Genomic DNA, 17,732 nt, shown 5'->3' on the forward strand with positions numbered 1-17,732 from the left:
AGTGGCTGCATATTTCCCAGTATTATTTTTTACCAACATAGACATTGGGGGAAGCGGGGGGTGGAGGGAGGGCTGGGAGTCTCAGGCAAAATCCAGACATCTAGCAGCACACAATCCTTCACAGCAAAAATTACCACACAATGCATCTTATCAGTGATGAACTGATGAGTTCAGACTGTTAAGTCAAAGTCCCTGACTCTTCAAGACCAAAAAATGTGTAAGCTGATTGGTTTCCAGTTTTTGAATTGCAGAGATTTTAGTGAACTTTTTGATAATGATTCCATACTGCACTACTTTTTATTTTATTTACTTTCAATTAGGAGTAGTCTGGAAACCCTTAGCAGAGCACAATTCATTACTCGGTCTTTTCAGAATCTGTATAATGAAATAAAGTATTATCAATTTCTGCATTCCTTTAACCATCTACTTCAAGCATATATCACTGATTTCTGCCACAACCCTCTTCCATTCATTTCACTTTTCGTGTGAACAAAAAACATATTTTAAAAAGAGCCGAGTCAAAAAGTATACCATTGCCAACTCTTTGATAGCATGGTATTCACATTTTTTCTTAGTAAGGGATGGCATCTTGCAGAAGCTAATAAAAACATGACAAAATCTGAGCTTCTTATATAACATGTAATTATACTTTCCAACTACAGACAAAAATCCTAAAAAAAACTTGACAAAAGGAACTATCCAGAATTTCTTAATTTACACACCATGATTTAAGTCAATCTTGTATTTCTGAAAAATTGAATCAGGCACTCTGAGGTGGCTGATTAGCAATAGTGTGTTTTCCACTTCATTGCCTGACAGTGCCTGCTGTATGGTGGGGAGAAGAATGCTCCAGGCTTTTCATAATCTGGGTAATCAAGGTTAATATAAAATTTGCATACCACCTTGCTGATGAATGGAATGTTTCCTGCAAGAGCACTGAGGTTAAAGTCATATATATTTCATCAGAAATAAAGCACTGGCTAAAAATATTACATATTTATCTCAAAGTAAGTCTTCATGAGTTTACAGTCAGTCAGTTTTCCACTTGAGACTTCTAGGTAATTAAACATAATTTATAACATGGATTCATATAGCCCATTAACCTCCAATCTCTCATTGCCTTTGGAAATGTCAAGCATCTACTAAATTTTTGTCACCTTGCCCTGAAGATACCCACTATCTTGCAGGGAAGAGTAAAAAAAGTCAAAATGCTCATCAGCTTCATTGACATTGTGTTATTCAATAGAAAGAGAATTGAACATCTTGTATGTATAGCCATACAGTTCCTTACAATACTCTAGTGCTTTAAGTATTACATTTCCACCCTAGTTTTAAGATCAGTTCACACATTTAGAAAACAAAACCCAGAACACAGTAGAACAAAAGAAAGCTGCTCACAGACTGTAACATATCAGAAAGCAAAGCAGTGGAAAAGAGAGTGCGGATAAATTTAAACAAAGGAAAATATTAAACTTAGAAAAGTGTGTTATTTTCTGAAGAGCTACATTACTGCTAAAATTTCTTTTCTAGATATACAAACACTTTAGCTTCAAAATTCTGCAAATCCAGAGCCACAAAGATGATTAAGAGAGTTAAGCATCTCCCTTACGTGGAAAGGCTGAGGGAGCTGGGTCTCTTTAGCTTGGAGAAGAGAAGACTGAAGGGTGACCTCATTAATGTTTATAAATATGTAAAGGGTGAGTGTCAGGAGGATGGAGCCAGGCTCTTCTCGGTGACAACCAATGATAAGACAAGAGGCAATGGACGCAAAATGGAACACAGGAGGTTCCACTTGAATATGAGAAGAAACTTCTTCACAGTGAGGGTGACAGAGCCCTGGAACAGGCTGCCCCGGGGGCTTGTGGAATCTCCTTCTCTGGAGACATTCAAAAGCCGCCTGGACACCTTCTGTGTAACCTCATCTGGGTGTTCCTGCTCTGGCGGGGGGATTGAACTAGATGATCTTTTGAGGTCCCTTCCAATCCCCAACATTCTGTGATTCTGTGAAGGACAGAGCAACATAAGTGATTGTTCAGGCTCCACAGTTCCTTAGGCTGTAAAAACCAAGGCATCCAAAATCATTTCCTCTATGCCCTTGCTGGAGTAGAGTTCTTGGTGTTTTGTGGAGGCCGAACCATCTCTGGTTGCAACGGAGAAGTACAGCTTGGGTCACTGACTTGGACAAGGTTGACAGATTTTACCTGATTAACAATAATCTCAGGTATTTCTAATGCCATGGACCTGAACAGTCAAAATCAGCATTTTCATTACTAAGAAAAAAGAAAGGGCTTTCACAAAACCTCCATTACTTACTGTGGGACTGAAAACCTGGAAGCTGGCATCTCAGTCGTGATGGGGCTTGTTTGGGCAAGGTTCGCTTTCACTCTGTGAACTATGATTTTCCAGTCTGAAGACTAGAATGAGACAGTATTTGTAAAAGTCCTTCGAAAGCTGTTAAGTGCTTTGTGATCTACAGAACTAAATTACTAAAATGTTGCTGGTAATCATTCTGCTGGAACTTATTCTTTCTTTGTCCTCACCAAACTGATAAACATCTTGGAAGAAATGTGTCACAGAAATGTGACAGATACGCTTGCACACTCTCATGTTTATCCTAACAGTTAAAAAAACATGGTGTTTTGTTTGTACTAACAAGTCTTGGAGAAGCAACAAGAAAGTTCATTATAAAAAAAGTATTTCTCTGAATAATTCTTCAAAAAAATGCAGAAATAAAAGAAGTATTTTGATTAAGTGTTGTCTAGCAAGTCGTAGTCAGGAGAACACTTAAGGCTTTACAAAGCATTTCTGACAAGAAAGCAACATCATCCCTATTGGGAGATATTTGCAAAGGGGTCCAATTTTCAGTCATTAGTGATAGTGGTAAGCAGTGAGACACTTAAAAGTGCTTTTAACTGATGAAAACTATGGAGGAAAGAAAGAAGAGGAAAGAAAGAAACAGATGTATAAGCCATTTCATTATATATTAATCAACTAGAAAAAAAGTAGTTTATGGACATCACCTTAAATTCTTAAAAGCCACAAAGTATTCTAAAACTAGTTCTTGCACAAAAGGAGTGCTAAAGAATGACCCACCTATACGAGGAGCATTGCAATGAGTTATACTACCTAAGGAACACAAGCTGTTGCAAGTTTAAAAAAAAAATTATAAAGCTGTCTCAGTTTAATAAATATTAACATAGTTTTCTTTAATTATGAAGCTAGTCAACCCTTTACTAACCAATTTTTATATCTCTGCTAGAATAAAATTCTAGCCAGCCATCAAAACAATAGTTCTAATTCATACTTTATTTCTGAGAATCCTTAGATACCAGAAGAATTTAAAGGCTTAATTGGTCAATTCCAATTTTTAAAAGTCTAAAAAACACCTGTTGCCCGGAGTTAGATTGAAAGGAGATGTCAAGGGGAAAAGAGCCAAGAGAAATGGACATAGGGCTGGTAGTGGCAGATGAAGTTAGTTTTCATTTCTACAGCCAGATGAAAAAACAGACTGGTTTAGGTAACCACATTATATAAAAATTACATTTAGTCTACCTAGGAATATGGAAAAAACTTAAGCACACATGCACTTAGAGGAAGAAGAAAAAAAAAAAAAAAAACAAGGCTTTTGCCCTTTGTATGAAACTTAACCATGGCCCAGCAGTTCAGGCCAAAGATCTACTTACTCTAATGTCTTTTCTTTAATAGGGGTCATAAGGAAAGGTAAGAACTGGGCAAGAACACACATCACTTCTCTGTGCTCCCCAAAACATTCCTTGCTCCTCCAGCTACTTTCAGTTTGTCTAACTACTGATTTCTAATTTCTATTTCCTTTTAAGAACTAATTCTAATTTATTTTTAAGAACTTTCCCAGTGTCTCCTTAAGCCTACATACTCCTCTGGCATCCACAACACCTATTTCTGACAGAGACCTTCATGGGTCTACAGCCCATTGTGTGACCCACCTCCGTTTGCTTCTTTCCAGTCTGGTTCCCCCATCAGCCCAAAAAGGCCTCTAATTCTTGAAATGGAAGAGGATTCCCCTTCATACCAGTGATGGTCTTGCAGAATTCTGTCATATTTCCCCATTATATTCCCCTGAATTGTGTCTGTTCCCAGGCCAGACAAACTCATTTTGTTTGAGCACTGCCTCTCAGGCATGGCTACAGACCACTCCTCTGGCACTGAACTCTTGCTCATGTTGAGATTTCCACAAGGTATCTTTCACTGTCTCACAACTCCACATCGCAGACTACATAGCAAGTTTTAACATTAGCTGGTTGGCTGCTTATCAGTTTCTTAAAGTTTTCAAACACAACACTTTCTATATTTTATAGAGAGAGAATAAATATACATTATATTCTTATCTATTTAGTCAACAAACTTACACTAGTTCCAAAATTTATTAATCCAGTATGTCTTTGATATTATTTTAAGTAATTTTCTGTAGTCCAATATATTTTTTAAAAAGTCCTTTGAAAAATATCAGTCCCTTGGAATGCTTTCTGTTGGATTTTCTTGATGCTATATAGTGTTTCAAGGCCGGAAACTGTAACAATCAAGTATATCTGTCTTACAAATAGGAAACGGGATTTTGAGAGGGTGGGTTTCTTCCTAAACTGGTCTATAACTCAGTTCCACACAGCGTGCACAGGCTGTAGGTACTTCTGTACTTTCCACTGGCATTTCACTTGTTGCTTTCCTTTCTTAGCTGTATCAATTAACTAAATCAAATATAATCCTTTGATTTCCCAAACTTTTTTGCATGCAGCTTGTTTACAGTCTCACATGTCTGCAAGTTTAGATTAGTGATCTGATATCCAAAAAGGCAACAAATTCTCATATTTCACATGAAACCTGGTTCCTAACTTATCTGGCATATGGCCTAACTGTACACAACATTAGTGAATTTTCATTCAGTCTACCATCTTCCTGTTATCAGTCTATTACCGTTTCAAGACCTTTTAAGATCATAAATGAAAATAACTTTCCAAGATCTTTGAGCATTTTATACTTGTAAAAATCCTGTAAATCAACAATTTTAAAATAAACAACAGATTTGTTATCCAAATCGAAATGGTTTGGCTTTCTAGAGTTTTCCTGTGCTTTTTTAAATGGTGACACATTGTAAGTCTTCCTGAACAATAAAGGAATTTCTGCTTGGTACAGTTCAGTATTTTAACTTTGCTAGCTATACTTCCAAGTGTAACCATCACCCCTATGAAGCTGCTATGACAGCCGGCCTCTTCGTTAAACTACAGAGCACCATTACTGTAAAATAGAGTTTTAAAGAACCAAAAAGAAGCCAAATAATTCATTATTTACAAGTTTGAGTTTTAGAGTTCCAAGTCAAGAGTTTCTTCACCAGTTTGTGATCAAAGGTTACAAAAACCAGAGAGATGTAATAAAGAATCTAAAACCAGAAAGCCCATGGTTCACATTGCAAAGTGAACCTCACATATGATCAAGCAAGGATTGTGACCCTGAGGGATCAAAACAAATTTGGTAAGGGGAACACAAAAAATAGGAAACAAGGGACTTTCTGGGAGATGGTGTTTGAAAACAAACAAAACCCAAAAACCCAAATTCAAAAAGGATTACATAAGTAGCAAGAGACAGAAGTGGAAAATGACTGTGAAAGAAGCAGAAAAGAAGAGACTGCCCTGAGCAGCTGGATAATTCCTACTACACAAAGAAGGAGAGAACTTGGGGAAATGAACCAAAGCATTAGACAAAACAACACATTCAGGCTGGAATAAACATCACAACTAAAATAAATGAATGACTTAAAGTAGCAACCAACACAGACAGAGACACAAAACTCCCAGACAAAGTTTAAACAACAAAAATCCCCAAATATTTTTTCCTTTGAAGCAAACTTGAGGCAGGTCAAAGGTGGCGTATTTCCAATGGAGTGACAAAAAAATATTCCAGAACTAACAAGGATCAAAATCAAATCATATCCTCGATCCCAAGGGGTTCTGTAATCAAACCATTTTCCTCGACAGTTCATCCACATGTTAAACCAGCGGAACAGAAAGTGCAGATGCCTTGCTAGCAGGAGAGAGAAGACAGATTGTATCATTACTGCGGAAACTCCCCAAGCACAAAATATGACAACTGAAAAGTTACAGAGCCCCTGCTTGGAGAAACCCACAAGAATGGTCCTTACATGGAATTAACATCAGAATTTCATGTCATATACACTATCGACACCGGAAACTTAAATCATTGCAAAAAAACCCCATGGGCTAACAGGACTATAGAAAGGCACTATTTTGGTTCTTGAACCACAAACAGGCTGAAGGCTGGAGTGTATTCTGGGGAAATCATGACCATGAGTTTGTCTTGTTCCTGAACTCTTCCACAAGCTTCCACTGTGATCTGCTCTCAGAGACAGGATAAGAAGCTCAACAAAAATTCAGCTTGAGTCAGTAAAGCTACTGTTATAAAGTGCACCATCTCTTGTCAGAAAATAAATAAATAAAAATATTTTTAAAATAAATCACTCACCAGATTATGGTTAAAGAAAGGCAGGTAAATAGATTAATAATAGTAATTATTATAAGCCTATAAGTAAAGAAAATTATTAATCCATCTAAAAATGCATGAACTGTATCTCTACTGTTGACCAGAGTGACAGGCAAAAACAGTGCTGGTTTTGAACAGGAAGCAATAAAGCTTCAACCAACACAGCAGAGCACAGAAATGCTGTTCAGGAGCTAATTAGCCAAGGTGTGGCACTTTATTAGTACTATTAACACAGCCATCCTGATAACTTCCAAGTCACCATACAAGACTTCCTTATAGTGTAATCTGTGCTAATCTTTTTTCTTTCTCCACTTAGAGGTGAAAGAAACAGCAAGGAAGTTGACCTGATTAACAATGTACATGCAAATAGTTGAGCTCCACAGTGATCTTAAGCAGTTACCTTGCTTGTACAGGCAGGGATCCAATTCCTGGTTCAGTAAAGAACTGATTCCATCATGTTATAAAAACTGGTGTGTAATTCCTTTCGGTGATAGCTAAACTCATAGACCGACAGGTCAATCAAAGTGCCAAAATCACAAGCTAGAGCTCTACAGCAAAAACCTCCTATGAGAAAAATGAGAAAAGACATGCATGCCAAAGAACAACTCAACTCAAAACTAACATTAATTAAAAAAAAGGAACAATGAAGAGCAATGTTGACTTTGAGACCTCAAAGGACCACTAAAAACCACAAACACACCAATCCTGTTTGTGCAAACAAGCAGGCACACACAGACAGCACGCAGCTTTTCACTCCTGTTCATAAAAGTAATTGTGCCAGTCATACTCAAATCACAGCGGGTTGCATTAACGGCTCTCCAGTCCTACTCCAGATTTATTTTTAATTTAAAAATAAACTGTGTTACACATGATTTCAATATTCTGCTGGATGACTGAGCAAGGGAAAGAATGAATTTAAGTGCAGTCTGTGGAGAGATAATGTGAAGGCTATAACGTAAGTGAAAAATGGCCATGTTGCTAAGATAAGGCCCCAACCACCAATCTCATTGTCAAGCCTGGCCATCTGTCAGCAGAAACCTGATTTACTGCATATAATACTGCTATACTTGATTACTACTATAGTGCTATAAAAGGCTCCTGGTTTTTTTAAGCACACCAAAAGCTACTTTCTAGCAACATAAAAGGGTTAATAAAACACCTCCTCAGAAGCCGAGATGCACGAAACCAGGTTTCAGAACTTTAAATCAAATTTCGCCCAGTTTCAATGTCACCGATAGATGAAATTCCTTTATAAATAAAAATATTAAAAACAGGGAAATAAAAACTGAAGAAAAACATTAAATTATAGTAAATTACACCAGTTTCAACCTATAGGAAAGGCTGCTTGCAGCAATTCTTGGGGTTTATGGAGATTATTGTGACAGTGAGCAACTGCAAAGAACTTTTAAAAGGTACTTTAAGAAACATTCCTACAATACCACTATTCAAGAAAACCTCATTAATAAAGAGGTGACCTTGCATCATTTGATAACTAGTCTGGCCATCCAAACTGCCTGCAAGAGTGTTAACGACCTGAAGCATCCTTAGACAAGGGCCTGTAAGCCCTGCATACGACAATGACATAACATCTCGTGGTGTAACAACTCAGATGAGTACATCTAATCCAACTTTTCCCCCTCCTACACACCAGGACAAAAATGCCTGTGTATGAGATTCATCCTTCACATCAGATACCCACTGAGCAAAACAGCTGCAGGTACTTTCTCAGGTTAATCAAACAAATCAAATAACAGCATCTAGTAATAACAAGATTATTTTTCTCTCTAAACAACAGCCCTGCGCTGCAGGTGGTTTTGTCCCATAGAGAGCAAAGGGAGAAAAATGCATCCTGAGCAGCTGCTCATTAGGTGAGCGCCGTTCTGCCTGCACAGCAAATGAAGCAAATGTCATGGAAAAAAACACAGTTTACAGTCATGTAATTAGACATGGTAACACAGGCATATCCAAAAGAGGTGGGAAGACAAGTACAAATTACAGTTGCACAGGCAATTTATTTCTGGGAGTTTATCATTTTTGATGTTCCTGGACCTTAACCTCACAATTTCTTTTAATGAGGCTTGTTTCCAGCTTATTTTTTTTCCTATTACACAATAACAGATAACTTTGAACAATCACCTCCTATAAAAAAATACTCAACTCCAAATAATTATTTCTTCTGAACAGATCACTTTATTAAAGGACACCAGAAGAATACTCTATCAGAACAGACCTAAACAAACGTAAATTGTATAGGACCTCACTGTAATTGTGATAAAGAGGTGAGAATTTATTGCAAGATTACCTGATACTCATTGGGCCAGAAAGTGCTGACAGCCAACTCCGCTCGAAGCCAGTCTTTGCCAGTGGAACCAGTGACGTTCCAGATGGGATTAGCCAGCGGTCCCTTGTTCACTCTAACCAGGATGTTCAAAGTGCCTGGGTTTGCTCCATTCTTGCTGTACAGAAGGTAGCTGAAATCGATGCAGTGAGTATCATTTTCTTTCATCGTTGGAAGCTGGAGTCGAGTTTTTTCTCCAGGGTCATGATCTGAAGAAATCACTATCATGTATGATCCTAAAGAAGCAAGGGCGGGGGGGGAGGGGGAGAGAAGGGGGAAAAAAAAAAAAAAAAAAAAGAAAAGAAAGAAAAAAAAAACAACAAAAAAAATCAAAACATTAGTAAGGAAAAGATAAATGCAAATAAACTCATTGTTTACTGTGAAAAGGATGGAATGTATACATGTCATATCCCAAAATGTCAAAATTTCAAGTAGCAGGAAATCCAGCACGGTGTAAAATGCCTAGGAACATCACTGAAGCAGTATCTACAGAAGGCAACACATATCTCTGAGGACCTACCTAGATGTTTCCACCTACAAACTTTCCCCTCTCCTCTTTTAGGATCAGGTAATAAGAAATAGGATCACAGACAGACTGAAAAAAAATAACGAGAGGAGCAAAGGATCATCGTTATTCTGAGGTCACTAAGGTCAAAGTTATCTCAACTTGCTCCACAGATTTCCTGTAAATGAAAAATATGGAAGAATAAGGTGCATGTCCCTCAGTGTAGCTTTATCACACTTTCCTCTACCCTTAGAGAGAGGCAGACTTGAATTTTAGATACATTAGCAATAGAAATAGCTCATTTAGGACACCAAGCCACATTCGTCCTGAAAATCTGGGTTTGCCAATGGACTTGAGGGGGACAGGAGAAGTTTCTATAGCTGGAAGGGAGCCCATCTTGTAAATTTATTTTATACTACACAGAAGACAGACCAAGCTGAGCCTGCGTAGCTACAAAGGCAGAAAGAGGAAATTAGATGTTTAAACAGTTTACAGAAGAGACAATGCTGAAAAAGTTTGTCATGGTAGTCTGCAGAATGGACAGCAAAGACAAGGCTACCATCTGTCCCAGCCTTAGAACAGCTCCATTTCTTCAAGAGCGACAACTTCATACCAGGTGCTACCTAGCGAATGAAGAAACCCACAGAATAAAGCTTCCAAGACATAGTCTGCCAGGCAAAACTTTACAACCAAGTGAGAAAACCCAACTCTGTATACAATCTGAATCCTTGCCGCAGGAAAATTTCCTAACCTGAATTTACCTACCCTCCTGCTTAATGATTCCAGAAGCTTTGTGCTGACAAATCTTTCTACCTTCAGTCCTAAAGAGCACCATAATAAAGAGCCCTTCCTCCTGAAGAAGGTTCAGATGAAGTCCATCAAAAATACAGTTCAAAAATTAACCTATTTAAAAAAAAAAAAATGTAGATTTCAAAGCACTTGCCCAAATGAGTAGCACCAAAGTAGTATGTACGTGAATGAGCATTTATTCTTGGAAAATCTCTGCAGTATAAGTTATTACCATTCTGCTTGTCAAGTTTTGCCCTTTGATTTTTAAGCAACAAGGAACTATTTTGTTCCAGTATGTCCTAAACAGTTGTATTAACAATTCTGAAAATTGTTGACAAGATGTTGCTCAGGAGAAGATGAAAATTTTTGTATACAGATTAAGTCATCCAGGTGACATGCTAATTTACTGGCCTGTAAAGCAATCCTGTGCTTAAAAAATTGTAACAAAACGGAAGGCAATACTAGAGAATGAAAGAAGCTTTTATTAAAGTACAGTGCTGGAATCTTAATTTTTAATACTAATGTTTAAAAAAAATTGTTTAAAGAAAACTGTAAGATAACATTAGCATTATGTGCAGAATCCATTATTGGAAGGAGCAGAATATAAGAACTGACTTTGCAGAATTTTTGAAATGTTGCTTCTTTCAGTTTATCTCGAGATAAAACCCTTGGGAGGAAATTTAAAAAATCACAAACAAGTTATAAGAAACAAACTAGAAGTATTTCAAGATCTTGTTCCTATATTGAACTAATCTACTACAGTCCTTGGAAGCTCCAACATATATTTTTCTGTATAGCAATACATTTTATAGTACTCTGTGTTTTCAAGCTCATTTTTCATCATTTAAAAATACTTAGCAGTAAATTTGCATATATCTATCTACATGTGTTAGTCCTACAGCATTTCATTAAATGCTCCAGACAGTATTCATAAACCATTTGTCACAAAGCCAAAGCATCTGTTCAGCATCTCACAACCTACTTACCCTTGCCCCTCCCTTTTTTAAAACTTAAAAGGCTTTATCCCATGAATGTACACAACCTCACTCCTTCCTCAGTCATCTACCTGCTCCAAGAAAATCAGAAGCCAATGCCAAAGTAGACTATGCATCAAATTTATATCTTTGAAAAACACAGAAAATCTTTTCTTATGCCTTTTATAAGAAAGTCATTCTCTATTTGTAAGTAAATACTATGTACTAAAACAGGACTGAAAGGGGTTGGGGTTGTTTTTTTCCCATTTATATATCCTTGCAATATCTTGAGTCAAAACTTAAACACCTTATGCAAAACTTCAGCCCTAGATATTCTCTACAGTTTGTTTGCTTGGTTTTTGTTGTTTTTTAAACAGGCATTTCCTTTAACATTGAAAACCGTATTTCGTAGCACTATGTATGCAGCACAGGTTGCTGTGCAATCCATTAAAACAAATGAGGCCAAATTAACATGAATAAGTTATGGAATTAATAGTGTTTGAAACAAAAGATTTATCATTAGATGACCAGCTAAATTTGAGCTAGCATAGAGTTGATAAGAGCAAGCTATAAAGTTTTCAAATTTGAAAGGTATTGGCAAATACTACACACTACTTTTATAAAGTAATACCCAATGGAAGAAGGATCACTAGTGAGGATGGATCCCTATGAAAATATGTGCTCACAGAATCAGCAGCAAAAGCCTCTTCACATACCAAATCAAATGTATGTATTTCATAAATGTTATTAGACATGAAGCAAAAGGATTAAATAAAAACAAGTAGCAGAAGATATTCCTTTAATTTTAAATAATTACTTAGATACAGTGAAAGGGAATTGTGCTGATATGAGACTGTAATTTATAATGCTATCCGAACAGATGTCAAAATATATGTGAGTTTTAAAAACAAGACTTTCAAAGGTAACAAACTCCAGCATGCACTTAGATATAAGTATACAGAGATCCCAGGTGGTCAGGCAAACATCTGACCTGTTCTCTCATACAGCTACTGCAACACTCAGCTGACCATGTAAATGGGCAGACAGCATTTAGATTTATGTACAAACACTGAAACACAGGCATAACTGCACACACACACAAAAAAAAAAAATCACACACACACAAGAAACATCTGTAATACTGTATTATTACCAAGTCAAAAGTTTTCGATTAATAGATGTATTTGATAAAGGGATGACAAAACAGTCATGGGGCCACTTTACAGAGAGATCCGACTCGTTTGATTATTATTAGTGGCAATATCAGCACGGTACAAAAGCAAGAAGTGGTAAGCAAACCTCAGCAAACCACTTCAAGCAACAGGGAACAACGACCCATATATTTAACATTAAAGCAGAGATACAGCAAAAGGACAGGTGATCACAAGCTAGATGGTTAGACGTTTTTGGACTTGGCAGAAATGCGAAGTACAAGTGAGGGAAATTCTCACAAATTTATTAATCCCTAAGATTAACTATCTATTTGATATTTTCAATGAGAATTTAGAGCAACTGTTAGAGGTAACTATTCACAACAGTGCTGCAGGCTGGAGCAGGGGAACAGGGAGAGAGAAGTGGGGGAGGGGAGGAATTAAGTTAATTTTCCCCAAAGCCAAGTTTTGCCTGTCACAGTTGGTAATTGTGATTGCCCAAAGAAGTGATCTCCCCGTGTTTCAACCCACGAGCTTTTTCATCTCATTTTCTTCCCTCGTGCTGTTGAGGAAGGGAGTGAAAGAACGGCTGGGTGGAGGTCTGGCCAAGGCCAACCCACCATGGTTGCCAAAAAGCTGATCAGTAGCAGTTGGGTAGTTTTACTTAACTGCAGTTAGATATTGCATATACTAGGTGTTCTATTAAGTCCTAGTGGAACCAGGTTCTGTGACTTTTGCCATTGTTATTGGCCTAACAGATCAAGCACAAGTAGATGTAAACAAACAAACAAACCCACACAAAAAACCCCACCTTCCCTTGCAGACGAGAAAGGAAAAAAAAAAAGGCAACCGACCTGTGCTCTGTTACGACTAAGATTTTACAATAACGAAGTTGCAAGGGAGTTGCATCATTAAAAGGCAAAATTATATTTTAAAAAAAAGAAACCAAAAAAAAAGAAAAAACAACACTATTTTGGGAAATGAGGAAAGATAAACAACATGAAAGAGTAAAAGTTCTTTTTTTTTTTTCCTTCTTAAAAGACAGAAAGAATAATTTCATCTTTGAACGATGCTGTAAGAAATTAGAGGTAAAATGTATCCCAAGTCATTTTCTACACCTGGACCAAGAGCCACCGCTCTTAACTATTCCTTTCACTCTGGCCAAGTACAAAGACTTCAGTTACTCTGGCAGTAGGGCTGTTACAAAATGCATCACAGTAGTAACATTTTTCTTGCAACATTTAGTTTGACAGTGATTTTTCTTCACCCTCCTTTCAGATATTCCCTAAAGAGTCTTTCCCATCCTTTCTAGTTTACAATCTTTAGAACTCTTAAGGAACGTTCTCTTTCTCCCAACCACACAATTTATATTTCTCCAAATCAAACTCCACCCTTCCATTTTTGCTTTTCTTCTCTGAAGTCCCTTTTTATTTGCCAGTTAATAGCTCCTAATATTATTCCTGATGTGAAAGGTCAACCCAATTCTCTCCTGCACAGAACAGAAACATCAGGGTATGAAACAGCTAAATAACACTGTCTCTTAAGCCTTTACCCAGCTCATGCCAAGAATTTAGAATCTGACTTTCAGGAAGGCTTTGATGCCTATTCAGCACTTATTCATAAACTCACTAAAAGGCATCTAAATACATATGGAATAAGAGACAGTAGATTTTTCCTTAGCCACATCATTAAGTAGATCTCTATACTCCTCACCGCTTTCACTATGTTTTGTTTATTTTGATAAACACTTAACTTGATGTCCTAGCCCAGTAGCAAGGACGGATCATTTAAGAATATATTAATTCCTTAATTAATTACCTGTGAAAAGCCTTAGGTTTTATCCCCTACTGAAAATCAAGCTTTATCATCTAGCAGTTAATTGCAAATAAGAAATCATGCTAAGATTAAAAAAAAAAAAAAATCTTAACTAAAATGTGCCTGCTGTAACATACCAATGTGGCAGATAAGTTTCCTGATCAAATTATTTTCTCTCACTTCCTTGCTCCCTGAAAAATGGGCTTCTATTTCAAGTGTGAAACTTGTAATTTTCAGCAGGCTGGTCTTCTGCTCCTGCAAATCCTCTTTCCTTCAAACACATACTAACCATCAAACCATCTCCATTTCGAGGGCACATTGTGGTAACTTCTCTGCCTGCTACTGTGCTCCTCCAGTTACTAAGACACAATTATGTGACCTTCAGGTGAAAAAACAAAACAAAACAAAATCAGAAAGTTCTGAATTTCATATGCAACTAGATTTATGTGTACAGAAGTGAATTTAACTTTGCAGTTTGCCGATGGGGAAAAAAAAAAACACTGATACACTTCCTATTGTAGTAGGGAATAAAGTGAAGATTCACAGAAACAGATCCAGGGTAAAAAGAAGTCTTCCCCATAAATTTAAAAGAAGGGGCTGCCTTTACTTGATGGCAATGTCAAAGACGTGATATGGAGAGTCAAGGTACATAAGTGTATAATGCTAAAGCTCAGGACTATATGACCTTTTTATTTCATTTTCTAAAGACTACTATATAACCTTATAGTCCCCAATAAGATTTCAGGCAACCTTTATGAGAGACAGTGGGCAATGAACTGACATCGAAATGCAGAAATAGGCTTGCAACTGGAAGTAGACTCCAGACAGGAGTAGTTCAGAAAATTCAGTATTAATTCACAGACAACCTACATTTCCCACACACTAGCATTTATGCTTATTTTGTTCTTCAGAGCAATATCCCTATGATCATTTCACATAGGGCCTTTTACATAAGAAGAGAAAAAGTAAAGGCAAATGATTAAACCTTAAAAGCTATCATATTAAATTTTTCTTCTTGCAGGAAGGATATTATTTTCAAAAGAAGAAAAAAAGAAAATAAGTCAATGAATAAATTAAATATACTCTGAAGAAACATCCATCTGCTTGGGTTTAAAAAACCTCAAATGATTTTAGTCTCCTTTTTCTCTTTCTCCTTCCGTTACCCAACACAGAGTGAGTATCTGCCACCCTAGGACAAAAGGAGCAAAACCAATATTAAAGAAATTCAGAAGAAAAACTAGAGACAATAACGAGAAAATCTAGAGACAATAGTAAACTTTCTATTTTTAACGCCCTGCACCACCAGCTCAGTTTCATGTCTTAAGAAGTGTATCTAGAAATAAATGTAAAGACACTATAATCCCACTTAAAATACATTATTTGATACACACACAAAATATGCAATATCACAATATCCTGATTGGCCCTGTCGGTCAGCTGCTTTCATTAAAAAAAAAAAAAATTCAAAACCAATGTTATTGCTGTACACAACAAAAGAGTTCTCCAAATTTTCTTTAAACAGTTATGATTCTTTTCCACACACTTCTCTTGATTACAGTATTAACCCCTACACAAGACTCAGATTGTTGAAGGCGTGATTCCATTTCTTTACAGATTATCAAAAATGAATGGGAGAAAATCAAGACCACCAATTTCAACTTCACTGCATAGCTCACTGCCAATGTATCACAACTCAAGTTCATGTCAAGACAAGACTCTGAATTTACTCCAAAAATTAAAAGTAACAACAACAAAAACACACGACACAAAGACAGGGGAAATTTTTCTGGAGAATGCAATCCTTTTTTTTTTTCCTACTTCCCATAGAGAATGACTATTATTAAAATAACCAAACCAAAACAGGTCATTACATGATGTAAATAAAGGCAGAGGACTCACTCATTCAAACAGAAACTCAGCCTAATGGACGGCAATAGCTCATCAGTTTTGCAGACACACTGCAATTTCATACGACAAGAAAAGGTGTCCTGACCTCCAGCCTGTACTCGATCATGCCAAAAACACGGCTCTACAGCAAGGTCATGGAACTGGGATTGCCCCATTTTCCACATCCACAGAAGTAAAGCAACAAGAGTGGGACAGCTTGACAAGGCAGCACAGAGTGAGACTGAGCCAGGCAGGATAAATCAAAGCAGCACCAGGTCAGCCATAGAATAATAGATGCCACAACACTTTACGGGCATTCACACCTATAATACTACTATCACTCATGAATTGTTTGTTCCATAACAATAAGAAAATGTTTGCCAATTAAACAGAGAAAGAAAATTAACAAAAAGAAAAAAAAATTCAAAGGTATGCCAGTATTTGGAGCAAAGTTTACAAAGAGTTTTGACCGAAAATCATTCCTCTGGCTATAAGCAGCTACAGAAGTTCTGCTCCCCTTATCAACATATTACATATGAATAAACATGAAAAATACACGCTTTTGAAGTGTTTGAATTCCTAAGTTTTCTCATACATGTATAACACCAGCTTCCTGTGGATTTGTTTGTACTGATGCAGAGAAAGAAAACATGATGACATATCAGTTTCTGAAGTATGATAATTTAAGTCTTTTCATTCTGTTTTTTCTTGTGATGGATCTTTAGCAAATACATAGGCTTTAAGCACTCCAAAATCTGAGACAGAAAAGTGTCAGCAACTCATATTTGTATGGGAAGCTTGCAGTGCCTGTACAAAAGAGCGTTTATCTTATGATGTGCTCCTTTGAGCAGTCTCTTCCAACAAAGCATTCAGAAAATAACATTTGATACAATGCATCAGGCAAGCTTATGAAAGGACAGTGCTACTGAACAGTAAGCTGCATTTAAGTAATGCAAAGGCACACGGAGTAGTTTCATATATATTTGGGAATCAAGCGAGGCACTCAGTCATGAATTTGTAACATCAGCATCCGTGAATGGATGGCTAAGATGAAAGTAAGAACAGCTCCAAGTTGTGTGAAATTCTGTTATTAAGCCATAAATATCCCACAAGTGATGGCGTGGTGACTGTAGGATGCTTCTCAGTCACCCAGGGACTGATCTGACTGCCCAGGCAGCAGCACACATTGGTCAGCTATCTGTCTGGATAAAAATGTATTTTTTACGCAAAACTTCCAAGAAACATCCAAATCAAGAATAACATCGACTCAGTATGAAGTTATCCGATTGGGATACCAAATAACCAGGTATCATTTGTGTGCACACAGCCTAAAGCCAGTAAGACGTTCCACAGCGGCAGCTGACGCTGCAAAACCCCAAAGCATCCTGCACCTTGTGGGGAAAATTCAGGTCTGTGAAGACACAGACACCTATAAAGAGTTGCAACAACCTCATTTGCAACAACTACATGAAATACAGGTGCAGAAAAGAGTGAAAATCCATTTTGCTTCACAGTTGCTGTAAACTGCTCTGATACTGCTCAGCTGGATAAGATGAGCAGTAATGCACAAACAGACCTCCTGCACCTCAGTTTTGTTCCATCTATTTTTGTGGCAGACATTCCAGGATGAAAGACCACTGTTGGCCAGTCTGTGTCCACCTGTAGGACAACGATGACATTGTATCATCATCACTACTAAACATAAACTGAAAACCCAAACAGAGGTTCAAGCCAAGGGGCATTCA

At 37.2% G+C, this 17,732-nt stretch overlaps 1 protein-coding gene across 3 annotated transcripts in view; it reads right to left on the reverse strand.

Moving 5' to 3' along the window:
* Positions 1-17,732, reverse strand: part of PTPRK (protein tyrosine phosphatase receptor type K) — a 322,787-nt gene that overhangs the window by 266,006 nt on the left and 39,049 nt on the right. For all 3 annotated transcript variants that reach the window (XM_065632502.1, XM_065632504.1, XM_065632501.1), the window contains exon 2: positions 8,831-9,102. In XM_065632502.1, the coding sequence (XP_065488574.1) occupies positions 8,831-9,102 (272 nt within the window). The remainder of the gene's footprint in view (positions 1-8,830; positions 9,103-17,732) is intronic.

This window comes from Caloenas nicobarica, chromosome 3, assembly GCF_036013445.1.
Source record: "Caloenas nicobarica isolate bCalNic1 chromosome 3, bCalNic1.hap1, whole genome shotgun sequence".
Taxonomy (NCBI): Eukaryota; Metazoa; Chordata; class Aves; order Columbiformes; family Columbidae; genus Caloenas; species Caloenas nicobarica.